The sequence below is a fragment of the Notolepis coatsorum genome, assembly GCF_963971535.1.
Source record: "Notolepis coatsorum genome assembly, chromosome: 1".
NCBI classification, from domain to species: domain Eukaryota; kingdom Metazoa; phylum Chordata; class Actinopteri; order Aulopiformes; family Paralepididae; genus Notolepis; species Notolepis coatsorum.
This window is the reverse complement of record NC_140165.1, coordinates 60012881-60026753: the sequence shown is the minus strand read 5'-3', so window position 1 is coordinate 60026753 and position 13873 is coordinate 60012881. Positions and strand designations below refer to the sequence as shown.

The following is a 13873-nucleotide window of genomic DNA, read 5'->3' as shown; positions in this document are numbered from 1 at the left end:
GATGCCCTCTCCCGGCAGTTTGTCCCTGAAGGGGGTCCCTCGCACCCGACACCATCCTCTCCTCCTCCTGCTTGGTGGCTTCCGCCACCTGGGAGATCCAGTCCGTCGTCCGGGAGGCTCAGCGCGTCCAGCCTGATCCAGGTAACGGCCCGCCTAACCGGCTTTTTGTTCCCGACCTTGTCCGCTCCCAGGTGCTCCAGTGGATCCACACCTCCCGGTTCGCCTGTCATCCTGGGATCGACCGTGCCCTGTCCCTACTGAAGCAGCACTTCTGGTGGGTCTCCATGAGGGAGGACACCCGCGCCTTCGTCCTTGCCTGCACCGTCTGTGCTTGTGGGAAGGCCTCCCACCGACCACATGCCGGGCTCCTCCGTCCGCTGCCTGTTCCTGGCCGGCCCTGGTCACACGTCGCCCTGGACTTCGTCACAGGTCTGCCCCCCTCACACGGTAACACCAGGTCAGATGGTTTGGCTCTCGTCTCGAGACCTTCCTCTCAAGTCAGTTTCCCGCAAACTCACCCCCCGTTTTGTTCATCCTTATAGAATTCTATCCGTCATCCTCAGTCGTCAGACTCCAGCTTCCCTCCAACATGCACATTCACCCCTCATTCCATGTTTCCCAGCTGAAGCCGGTGGTCTCCAGCCCCCTGTCTCCCCCAGCTCTGGAGCCTCCCCCTCCGCTGGTCATCGACGACCATCCGGCCTACATCGTCCGGCAGCTGCTGGACGTGCGTCGCCGCGGCTACCAGTGCCTGGTCGACTGGGAGGGCTACGGCCCAGAGGAGCGCAGCTGGGTCTCCCGCCAGATGGTTCTGGATCCTGCCCTCATCCGGGATTTCCATCAGGCCGACCCTGGCAAACCTGGAGGGTCGCCAGGAGGCGCCCGTAGAGGGGGGGGTCCTGTTATAATCACGGCGAGAGCCTTCCTCACTCCTCATCCTCTCACACCCTTATATGGGCAGCATCCGATCCCCGGATTCCCACACTGCCAGTGAGCTAATTGACACGGCTGAGGGGGATTCCCTCGTCAGCGAGATGGTACTTCAGCCAACGGATCCTGCTCTACCCTCGTCGGAGTGTTAACCTAACTTCCTAGGTACGACAACTAACCCTAGCCTTGCTACTCAAGCCTTGTTGAATTACCTTGTCCTAATCCTGTTCTCTCTGTGCCCCAGGACCACCGCTCCGGTACTCCGCTCACCTGGACGCCCCGTGCGGCACACGGAACGCACCATTCCTTGTCTATATGAACATTCTTGTACCTGTCGCACATTCCTGACTTGTAACCTGTCTGCTTGGGGGGGGTAACAATTAAAACCAACCTAAACCGCTCCATTCTCTCTCCTCCTGTGTTCTGCAATTGGGCTCTGCCAACCCCTATCCTAACAACACTATCACTATCACTATCACACACACGCACATGCACACGCACACACACACAGTATGCACTGTCTTTCTCTCTTCTCCCTCTCTTCTCTCTCTTATCTGTGTGTGTGTGTGTGTGATAGTATGTGTGTGAGTGAGATAGTGTGTGTGTGTGTGATAGTATGTGTGTGTGTGATAGTATGTGTGTGTGAGTGAGCTAGTGTGTGTGTGTGTGATAGTATGTGTGTGATAGTGTGTGTGATAGTGTGTGTGTGTGATAGTATGTGTGTGTGTGATAGTATGTGTGATAGTATGTGTGTGATAGTGTGTGTGATAGTGTGTGTGTGTGATAGTGTGTGATACAGTAGTGTGTGTGTGTGTGGTTGATAGTGTGTGTGTGATAGTGTGAGATAGTGTGAGATAGTGTGTGTGTGATAGTGTGTGTGATAGTGTGTGTGTGTGTGTGTGTGTGTGTGTGTGTGTGTGTGTGTGAGATAGTGTGTGTGATACAGTAGTGTGTGTGTGTGTGTGTGTGTGTGTGAGATAGTGTGTGTGATACAGTAGTGTGTGTGTGTGTGTGTGTGTGTGTGTGGTTGATAGTGTGTGTGTGATAGTGTGTGATAGTGTGTGAGTGAGATAGTGTGTGTGTGTGATAGTATGTGTGTGTGATAGTATGTGTGTGTGAGTGAGATAGTGTGTGTGTGTGTGTGTGTGTGTGTGTGTGTGTGTGTGTGTGTGTGTGTGTGAGATGAGTAGTGTGTGTGTGTGATTTGGGAAGCCGCTCGTTTGTTCAGAGGAACTGGTTTCCTGAAGGATTCCTGAGGAAACACAAACAAGTCCTCCTGATGTTCCTCAAACACCAGAAGCACTTTCTGAGACAGACGGAAAATTATTTCTGGCAAATCGGACAGACATGTACCTTTAAAGATACATAATACGTGTATGTTCCTTTTAAATGCCATAACTTATCCAGGTTTGGGAAACAATGTTTAAGCTCTTAAGCGTCAGACGGCCCTCAACCAACACATTGTTTGAATGTTGAATTTGCCGCCTTTCGATCGTCACCTCACTCAACCTACTGCAAGCTTCCAGTCTCGAGTTACAAGACGAAACATCCGACGAGCGTCATTAATGACAAGCCGCTCGGACAAGTGACCACGTCCGGTTTGGCCGGGTCCTGAACGGACGAGTCACCGCCAATGATTGACCACCTTTGTAGCCAATGAAATTCTGGAGCCAGCGCTGTCCCATGCGGGGACTGATCGCAACGAGAAAGGGGCAGAAGAAGAAGCCGGGGAAGTCCTTTGTTTTGACTAGAGCCTCGGAATCAATGGAAGCCATTTTGGATAATCATGCCGAATTAACGCCGGTACACACGTTACAAAAACCTTTGTAAAACATGCCCGATGCATAATGTGGTTAAACTTCCATTTGTTTTACAGGTGGTTCTAGTGGTTCTAGTGGTGATCATCATGGTGGTTCTGGTTCTGTAAGGACTCTGTGTCATGCTGGTTCTGGTTCTGTAAGGACTCTGGGTCATGCTGGTTCTGGTTCTATAAGGACTCTGGGTCATGCTGGTTCTGGTTCTATAAGGACTCTGGGTCATGCTGGTTCTGGTTCTATAAGGACTCTGGGTCATGGAGGTTCTGGTTCTGTAAGGACTCTGGGTCATGGAGGTTCTGGTTCTGTAAGGACTCTGGGTCATGCTGGTTCTGGTTCTGTAAGGACTCTGGGTCATGCTGGTTCTGGTTCTGTAAGGACTCTGGGTCATGGTGGTTCTGGTTCTGTAAGGACTCTGGGTCATGGTGGTTCTGGTTCTGTAGGAACCTTGTGGTGTTACTGTCGTACCTTGTCACTGTCTGCCGTGTTCTGGGAGGTCCGGGACGCGATGGAGACGGTGTCTGGCTGACTGCTGGCATCTCCCAGACTGTCCGCATCCTCACTAGTATCTCTGGAGAGAGAGAGAGAGAGAGAGAGAGAGAGAGAGAGAGAGAGAGAGACAGAGACAGAGAGAGAGAAACAGACAGAAAAGGACAGAGAGAGAGAGCGAGAGACAGAGAGATAGAGCCAGAGCCAGAGAGAGACAGAGAGAGACGGAGAGAGAGACAGAGGAGAGAGAGAGACAGAGAGAGATAGAGACAGAGACAGAGAGAGAGAGACAAAAAGATCCAGATCTCAGGACGTCCTACCAAAGTACTGCACACATTACACATATTTAGGCCTAAAACTAAGTTCAACTGGACATTTTAAAGAAGCAGTCAATGAGCTGAGAGGGAAAGCACGCCGGGCTTTCTATGCCATAAAAAGAAATATCCAAACAGAAATACCAATTCGAATCTGGTTAAAATTAATTGAATGTGTTATTGAACCAATTGCACTCTATGGCAGTGAGGTGTGGGGTCCACTTACAAAACAAGACTTTACCCAATGGGACAAACACCCCATTGAGACCCTGCATGCAGAGTTCTGTAAGATTCTCCTAAATGTCCAGAGGAAAACTACAAACAATGCATGCAGGGCAGAATTAGGCCGTTACCCACTAATACTAAAAATACAAAAAAGAGCAATTCACTTTTGGACACACCTAAAACGAAGTGACCCCCTCTCGTACCATTATCAAGCCCTGCAGTGCCAAGAGCTGAGGAGCATCAGGAACCCCCTTACCCAGCTGGTCCTGAGGCTGAGTCCACAAACTTGCTCTCTTAACACACCTCAGGAACAGAACACATCACCAATCAGAATAAATCAAATTACTACACAGCTAAAACAAAACTACATCACCTATTGGAAAACACAAACAAAAGCACAGAGCAAAATGCAGTGCTATCTGGCTCTAAATCGACAGTACACCATAGCAGATTACTTGAGCATGGTGACTGATCAACAACTAAAAAGAACCTTGACAAAATACAGACTGAGTGAACACAGCCTCGCTGTTGAAAAGGGAAGGCACAGGAAAACCTGGCTCCCTGCAGAGCAAAGGCTATGCTGTCATTGCATCCTCAGTGAGCCTGAAACTGAGTTGCACTTCCTCACCAAATGTGAAAAATATAAAGATATTAGAGAAACGCATTTGAAAAAATTTGAACTAATAACAAAAGGTTTTCTTGCACTACCAGATACAGGAAAACTACCAGTCCTACTAGGGGAGGACTCAACAAGCTGTGAGTTAGCAGCAGCCTATGTTGCTGCCTGCCATAGACTGAGGGACAGTGAGTGACAGTCACCTGACATGTTTATGCCGTAATATTTTATGTTCTATTTTATGATGAAACTTTTTGTATATACTATGACATTAATATGTGTTTTGTAATCCATGCTTATGTTATCAACCATTTGCTTTGGCAACATGTACAAGCTGCGTCATGCCAATAAAGCCACTTGAATTGAATTGAATTGATAGAGACAGAGAGAGAGAGAGACAGAGGAGAGATAGACAGAGGAGAGAGAGAGACAGAGAGAGATAGAGACAGAGACAGAGAGACAGAGAGAGATAGAGACAGAGAGAGAGAGAGAGAGAGACAGAGGAGAGATAGACAGAGAGACAGAGATAGAGAGTTTTATTCTGTGTCTGGGAGTGGATTTACTTCCATTCTCTGTCTGTTTAGTTTCAGTCTGTGTGTATGTGCGGATGTGTGTGTGCATGTCCATGTGCACACGTATCTTCCCTATGCCTGGTTATTTATACTCCCATGTGTGTGTGTGTGTTTATTATTTCAAGCAGGTTTGAAAATAGAGCGTGTGTTAATACCTGACCCACTCTCTGGTGATGTTCTTAATGTATTTTTCCTTTAAAGGCTCAGCCCTTGAGCAAGGCACCAAACCACCAACTGATTGTAGAGATGTATAGAGAGGTGTCATAGAGATGTATAGAGAGGTGTCATAGAGATGTATAGAGAGGTGTCATAGAGATGTAAAGAGAGGTGTCATAGAGATGTATAGAGTGATGTCATAGAGATGTATAGAGAGGTGTCATAGAGATGTATAGAGTGGTGTCATAGAGATGTATAGAGAGGTGTCATAGAGATGTAAAGAGAGGTGTCATAGAGATGTATAGAGTGATGTCATAGAGATGTATAGAGAGGTGCCATAGAGATGTATATAGAGGTGTCATAGAGATGTATAGAGTGATGTCATAGAGATGTATAGAGAGGTGTCATAGAGATGTATAGAGTGATGTCATAGAGATGTATAGAGTGATGTCATAGAGATGTATAGAGAGGTGTCATAGAGATGTATAGAGAGGTGTCATATAGATGTATAGAGTGATATCATAGAGATGTATAGAGAGGTGTCATAGAGATGTATAGAGTGATGTCATAGAGATGTATAGAGTGATGTCATAGAGATGTATAGAGAGGTGTCATAGAGATGTATAGAGAGGTGTCATAGAGATGTATAGAGTGATGTCATATAGATGTATAGAGTGATGTCATAGAGATGTATAGAGAGGTGTCATAGAGATGTATAGAGTTATGTCATAGAGATGTATAGAGTGATGTGATAGAGATGTATAGAGAGGTGTCATAGAGATGTATAGAGTGATGTCATAGAGATGTATAGAGGTGTCATAGAGATGTAGGCCTATAGAGTGGTGTCATAGAGATGTATAGAGTGATGTCATAGAGATGTATAGAGAGGTGTCATAGAGATGTATAGAGTGATGTCATAGAGATGTATAGAGTGATGTCATAGAGATGTAGGCCTATAGAGTGGTGTCATAGAGATGTATAGAGAGGTGTCATAGAGATGTATAGAGAGGTGTCATAGAGATGTATAGAGTGATGTCATAGAGATGTATAGAGTGATGTCATAGAGATGTATAGAGTGATGTCATAGAGATGTATAGAGTGATGTCATAGAGATGTATAGAGTGATGTCATAGAGATGTATAGAGAGGTGTCATAGAGATGTATAGAGTGATGTCATAGAGATGTATAGAGAGGTGTCATAGAGATGTATAGAGAGGTGTCATAGAGATGTATAGAGTGATGTCATAGAGATGTATAGAGTGATGTCATAGAGATGTAAAGAGAGGTGTCATAGAGATGTATAGAGAGGTGTCATAGAGATGTATAGAGTGATGTAATAGAGATGTAGGCCTATAGAGTGGTGTCATAGAGATGTATAGAGTGATGTCATGTGAGGTTGCGACCCCCTCTGCGTGCCCCCCTGTCTCCGGAGGTCTCGTAGTGGTGACCGGAGTGCCGGACGTCCCGCGATGATGTCGGGGAGTTCGCGACCCTCTCTGCGCCGCCCCCTATCTCCCTGTCTCCGGCTGTCCCTGAGCAATGACCGGAGTGTTAAATGTCCCGTGACTAAGACGGGGAGGACGTGACCCTCTTTGCGCCGCCCCTGTGCCTCAAATAGATCCGCTATCAGCTCTATCTTTAATCTTTCAAAATGTTCAGTTGCTATCGCTATTAGCTTTATCTTTAATCTTTCAAAATGTTCAGTTGCTATTGCATGCACTCATCTGTGTTTCACTACACACATGAGTGCATGCTTACCAACTGTCCGTCTGCAACACTACTATCACCAACATCTAAGAAGGGAGATCCCCCCTTGAATGGCCCTTCTAAGGTTTCTCTCCTCCACACTGCCTGTGGAGCTTTTTTCCCTATTGTTAGGTTTTAGTGAGTTTTTCCTTACCTTCGCGTGGGGTATGTCTGGGAGTGCTTGCATTCTTTATTTTTTATTTTTTTTGTTGCATTCATCTAAAAATGTTTGGACCTTATGGTGTTCTTGTTTTGTTCTTGACTTTTTGTTATGTTTTCTTCTTGACTTGTTTAAAGAAGACCTGTACGGCCCATGGGGACATTAACGTGTGTTGTCAGGCCTTATAAATAAATTTGATTTGATTTGATTATGTATAGAGTGATGTCATAGAGATGTATAGAGTGATGTCATAGAGATGTATAGAGAGGTGTCATAGAGATGTATAGAGTGATGTCATAGAGATGTAGGCCTATAGAGTGGTGTCATAGAGATGTATAGAGTGATGTCATAGAGATGTATAGAGAGGTGTCATAGAGATATAAAGAGAGGTGTCATAGAGATGTATAGAGTGATGTCATAGAGATGTATAGAGAGGTGTCATAGAGATGTATAGAGTGATGTCATAGAGATGTATAGAGAGGTGTCATAGAGACGTATAGAGAGGTGTCATAGAGATGTATAGAGTGATGTCATAGAGATGTATAGAGTGATGTCATAGAGATGTATAGAGAGGTGTCATAGAGACGTATAGAGAGGTGTCATAGAGATGTATAGAGTGATGTCATAGAGATGTATAGAGTGATGTCATAGAGATGTATAGAGAGAGGTGTCATAGAGATGTATAGAGAGGTGTCATAGAGATGTATAGAGTGATGTCATAGAGATGTATAGAGAGGTGTCATAGAGATATATAGAGAGGTGTCATAGAGATGTATAGAGTGATGTCATAGAGATGTAGGCCTATAGAGTGGTGTCATAGAGATGTATAGAGTGATGTCATAGAGACGTATAGAGTGGTGTCATAGAGATGTATAGAGAGGTGTCATAGAGACGTATAGAGTGATGTCATAGAGATGTATAGAGTGGTGTCATAGAGATGTATAGAGATGTATAGAGTGGTGTCATAGAGATGTATAGAGAGGTGTCATAGAGATGTATAGAGAGGTGTCATAGAGATGTATAGAGTGATGTCATAGAGATGTATAGCCCTGGCAGCCCAATGCCATGCGAGTTCTTCTATAATGTGTGTCTACCGCCACCTAGAGACTGTGATTTATTCTGTAATGATAATTTTTTCCACTAGGTGGCAGTAATGTGGAAAAGTTAGTGTTCCAACCACCACAGAATCTCAGATGAGGAAGAAGCAGTGTTGTCTTCTGTGACAGGAAGTGCCTCCTCTAGCTTTAATGTCTTTACTGTGTAGACAGGAAGTGTCTCTTCTAGCTTTAATGTCTTTACTGTGTCGACAGGAAATGTCTCTTCTAGCTTTAATGTCTTTACTGTGTCGACAAGAAGTGTCTCTTCTAGCTTTAATGTCTTTACTGTGTCGACAGGAAATGCCTCCTCTAGCTTTAATCTCTTTACTGTGTAGACAGGAAGTGGTTATCAGTGGTTACAGGCAGCCATGTTGGAAGAGAGTGTTGTTGAACCCTGTGTCTGTGTCTATGTGGACTCTAACCTGCGGTTTATGCTCCTCTGTCGTGACAGGGTGGGGCCAGGGGTCTTGGGCAGAGGGATGGGTTCCCTCAGCGCCCCCCGCAGGTGACCCCTCCTCTCCTGGATCAGCTGACGGACACTTCTAACCCACTCCTGTTTCAACTCCAGAGACGACGCCTGGGACGGGCGAGAGACACAGGAGGACATCAGGAGAGAGAGAGAGAGAGAGAGAGAGAGAGAGAGAGAGAGAGAGAGAGAGAGAGAGAGAGAGAGAGAGAGAGAGAGAGAGAGAGAGAGAGGGACCATTAGGGTTGGGTACCATTCACATTTGGGTACCTGTGAATCGATACGCAACGGTACCTTTTTTCTGTACTTTAGTCTAAAAAATGTAATCTACCTACCTCAGTTGTAAAAAATTTGTCCAAACTTCTAATTATTTATTATCATTATTATTTATTTAGAACAATTTGTTAATATATATATATATAATATTGCAGCAAGCTTTGTCTGCATCTAGCTTTGTAAAGTGTAACAACACTTGCAACCGTTTTCGGCTTGCCATTGCCCCGACTGCTTTGTTGTTGAATCAAGTAAAATCCTAGGTAAGCGTGTATTGTCCGCGTGAACATTGACGTGAACGTGCGGCACACTTCATAGGTTTTGTTTCGCGGTAAACAAAACGTTGACGTCATAGATTTTTTAAAATAAAAAAGACATATATATGTAACGGTTGTGACATCGTCACCTTAAACTTTGATGCCCCGAGGGAGTTTCGAACCCGGGTCTCCCACGCCGCTATACCAAGAGGTGAATTCACTACTTTGCAACGTGTCTATCTGTCTTTTGAGGATGAGAGTGAGTTTAACCCATAGGACCGCTACTCACCCCAGCCACTTCACAACATCTGAAGTCCTTCGTGACTGCGCTTCACGATACCATCCGTTACATATATTTTTTTTACAGTACCGAAATGTGGCACCGGCGGATCTCACGTGATTCGGTACTTGGTAGTACCGACGTAATTCGGTCGGTACCCTTAAAAGTACCGGATTCGGTACCCATCCCTAGGGACCATGCAAGGCCTTGTGTGAGGATTCGCCTGTTCCCTGAACTTTTCCCTGTCTACTCTCCCTCACCAGCCCCCACCCTTGCGATGATTTACTCTCCTCTACTCTTCACCAGCCCCCACCCTTGGACTACCTTCACGCAGCTGTCATAGTTTATGATTAGCGCCCCAGAGGGCTTTATATACCTGGACCTCCCTTCCAGTGCTGGTCGGGTCGTTCTGTATCTGTGTCTGTGTTCATGGAGTGCTGTACGTTACCATTCTGTACATCACCATCACCTGCCGCATCTCCGGCGTGAGACGACGGCCCAGCCATCACCACCTGTCGCCGTTTGCCTGGAGTGGGACGCCGTCTTCGCTCTCTAATTCTCTACGGGAGGTTTTCCAGTGTTCCCACTCCAGACGTCAAGGCGGCTCGCCATCGCTCCCGATTCCACGGGAGGAAGGCGTCTCTTCGTGATCTTCGTTCCTGGGGTGAGGCTCGTCGTCGCTCCCTAGTATTCCACGGGAGGACGGCGTGTGCCCATCCCGTTCCCCTTGGACCCAGGCTCGTCGTCGCTCCCTAGTATTCCACGGGAGGATGGCTTGTTCCCATCCCGTTCCCCTGGGACCCCCTTTGTTCTGCGCTGCCCGTCTGCAGCATCCGAGGAGGAGGATCTCCGTGCCCGGCCCCCGCTGTCGGGCCCCTGTCCCCGTGCCAGGCCTCCGCCGTCGGGCCCCTGTCCCCGTGCCAGGCCTCCGCCGTCGGGCCCCTGTCCCCGTGCCAGGCCCCCGCCGTCGGGCCCCTGTCCCCGTGCCAGGCCTCCGCCATCGGGCCCCTGTTCCCGTGCCAGGCCACCGCCGTCAGGCCCCTGTCCCCATGCCAGGCCTCCGCCGTCGGAACCCTGTCCTCATCCCTGTAAGCAGCTCTGGCCCTCGCCCTGTCCAAGGCCTTAACCCTGTTCTCTGTCCCTGTCTCCAGCCCGCCTCTCCGGGCCTCTGTCCCTGTCCCCCTCTCCAGTGCCCCTGGTCCTGGCCCTGACACTTAGCCCTGGTCCTTAGCCCTGGCCCTTAGCCTTAGTCCCTTAGCCTGTTCGCCTCTTAAAGGCACAGTGCCGCATTTTCCATATTTCCTTGACTCTAGTGTTTTGTGTTTTCCCTTAAAGGGACTGTGCCGCTTTTTGTTCTATAATAAATATTTGCCCTGTTTTGTCTTACTCTCATACCTGTCTTGTGTTGTGCGATTGGGGTCGGTTACAAACCATAACACCTTGACTGTTTGGATGTGTGTGTGTGTGTGTGTGTGTGTGTGTGTGTGTGTGTGTGTGTGTGTGTGTGTGTGTGTGTGTGTACTCTGGGTGGTGTGTAGTACTGTGTGTGTGTGTACTCTGGGTGGTGTGTAGTACTGTGTGTGTGTACTCTGGGTGGTGTGTAGTACTGTGTGTGTGTACTCCGGGTGGTGTGTAGTACTGTGTGTGTTCTCTGGGTGGTGTGTAGGGTGTAGTACCGTGTGTGTACTCTGGGTGGTGTGTAGGGTGTAGTACCATGTGTGTTCTGAAGGGCCAGATTAACACTGAGAATCTACGTTTATTATTTTATATAACTTGTATATTATTTATATATATAAGCTATATACCTTTAAGCCTCCGTTTGAATCATAGCATTATTCGCTTTCCTCATTGGACAACGCCCTTGGCATTGACGGCGCCAACAGTCGCGCCCCCCCAGACAAGTTCAAAGACGAGTCCGGACAAGTTGAGACATGCCCTTGGCCAGCGCATTGATTCCGGACAAGAGATTCGGTTGCGCCCTAGAAATCACTCTAAGTATATATTGTGGAAGGCGCAGCAGCAGTAGTGTGAATCTAGTGCAGCAGTAACGTTCGTCCTTAGAGTTCGTGAAGTGAAGTGCGAAGTGAACCCAGTAACTAGTGTGAACCTAATGTAGTGTGCAGCAGTTCGTTCGTCCTTAGAGTTCGTGAAGTGAAGTGAAGTGTGAACCTAATCTAATGTAGCGTGCAGCAGTAACGTTCGTCCTTAGAGTTCGTGAAGTGAAGTGAAGTGCGAAGTGAACCCAGTAACTAGTGTGAACCTTAGCAAGTGTGTGTGGACTTAACGTAATTAGTGTCAGAACACGAGGTGAACCTAGCAGCAGAACTATTGGACATGTGAGCAGTGGAACCTACCACGGTGTATCGTTACGGATAACTAGTAGCTCCTTAGATACGACCTTGATATTGTAGAACCATTGTTGGCGTATTATAGTGAATTGTGTAAACGTAGTAACGTGGAAAAGAGCATCGTTAATACCATTGTCGTTTGGATTTAACTACACCTGAAGATCTGCATCGGGCTAGCTTCGAGGACGAAGCTAGCTAGCTATCATCACTGCCGTCGGGCATTGGATTAAGAGCTATTACCCTGCTATCGAGCACTTGGATTACAAGGACTGGATCCGTATGAGACCCCCTTTCTTCAGTGACCAGCAGGAGTATCCGCCTATTCTTCAATTCCTCTGGAGCTTACCACTCCGTGGGGGAAATCACCAGTCTCCAGCTATACCCTCGTTTGCCCCCTGTATCGCCATCTCACTCCATGCAGCGTTCCGGTCTAGTATTATTAACCTAGGAATTATTCATTCCCACTGACTTTGATACTCTGACATTCTACTATCATTCGCCATAAAAGAGCAATGTACTAATTCTCAGTTGTACATTTGATATTGCTAAAAAAATACTGTAAATGTTATCTCTTTGTCACCGTGCCATCTATTGAGTGTCTGCCATATTTAACTGTACTGTCTGGCAAGTAATAATAATATTTAGTAGTGGTTTAATCTAAACAATCTTTAATACAGTCAGGGTTTTGTAACCCCTCAGTTACAATTGGTCCTTCGAGCCGGAGGGTATCAGTAATACTAATCATATTAATAATAATATGGCCAGCGGCGGACACTCTCCAAACGGCTCTCCCAAACTAGAGCGCCCTAGGCGCCAGCGTCAGCCCCCTCCACACTTGGAGAACTACGCTGTAGATCTACCTCCTAGCTTATCTAAAAAGACGTTAAGCACGGATAAAATTAGTAGCTTAAGTATGCCCAACCTTATCGACCTGTCAGCCCCACTGGTAGAGACCCAAGCTGGTTTAAGCTAAACTGACTTAGCTCACGGGGGGGACAAGCGGGACATGACTTGACTATGCCCAACGACCACCGCGCCACCGAGATGGACCTCGGAGCGCCAGAAGATAAAGACGCGCCGCCGAGATGGACCTCGGAGCGCAAGAAGGTAAAGAACGCGCCCCCGAGATAGACCTCGGCGCGCACCAAAGAAAAGAGTACCGCGCCTCCGAGATGGACCTCGGAGCGCGGGAGAAGATAAGATACAGCGCCCCCGAGATGGACCTCGGAGCGCGTAAAGAGAACAGGTCAACGCCAAGCCCTGTCAACTCCAGATCACCATCATCAGCGTCATCCCCAAGCGAGGCCGACCAGAGGCTAGCGCAAGTCCTGATCGCCACGCTGACCGCTTCAACGGAAAGAGAACGTCTCCAAGCGCAACAAGAGAGTGAGCGTAACCGCCTACAGAGTGAGCGCAAACATTTCAGACTGGAAGAGAGTCGCCTCCAGGCTGACGTCGCGATGACCATCAGACTGGAAGAGAGGCGCCTCCAGGCTGAAGAAAACATGGAGCGAGACCGCGCCAATGCGCTACGCGAGGCACAGCGCGACGCAGCCAATGCCCAGCGCGAGGCGGAACGAGACCGTCTGCAGGCGCAAATGATGGAGCAAGCGCTCCAGAGGGTGACTCCCCACTCCTCCACCCGGAGCTCCCGGAGATCATCACGACAAGGGTCGAGGGCACCTTCCCCTCCCCGACCAATCTACACGGGACCCAGCCAACGGGAAGAACCTGCTTACGTCGCCGAGAAACTAACCAAGCGACTACAAAGCCTAGCGGAGGACGAGGGAGGACATAAAGCCCACACGCACAAACCCATCTCAGACCAGGAGGAACAGTGCAGCCCCGATCTCAGCCCCGACACGCTGCGTTACGAACCCCCAACCCGTCCCAGGGGTGAGTTTAAGCAACAGACAGCACCGAGGAGCAGTACCTGGGGGCCCGGCCTCTGGTTCCCACCTAGAGATGTTCCGATACCATTTTTACCTTTCCGATCCGATTCCGATACCTAAGCTTTGGGTATCGGCCGATACCGATATTTATCCGATACCAGTGCATAAAAAAATAAAAAAATAAAAAGTTATATAAATTATACTTTTTTTTTTTTTCTTTTTTTTTACAGATACTGTT

The 13873-nt window shown here is 47.7% G+C and overlaps 1 protein-coding gene across 1 annotated transcript in view; it reads right to left on the bottom strand.

Moving 5' to 3' along the window:
- The window catches only part of LOC311234607 (kalirin-like), a 225865-nt gene that overhangs the window by 99210 nt on the left and 112782 nt on the right, over positions 1-13873 (bottom strand). Inside the window, 2 exon segments of the mRNA XM_084321852.1 lie at positions 3213-3315; positions 8542-8696. Of these exon segments, the coding sequence (XP_084177978.1) occupies positions 3213-3315; positions 8542-8696 (258 nt within the window).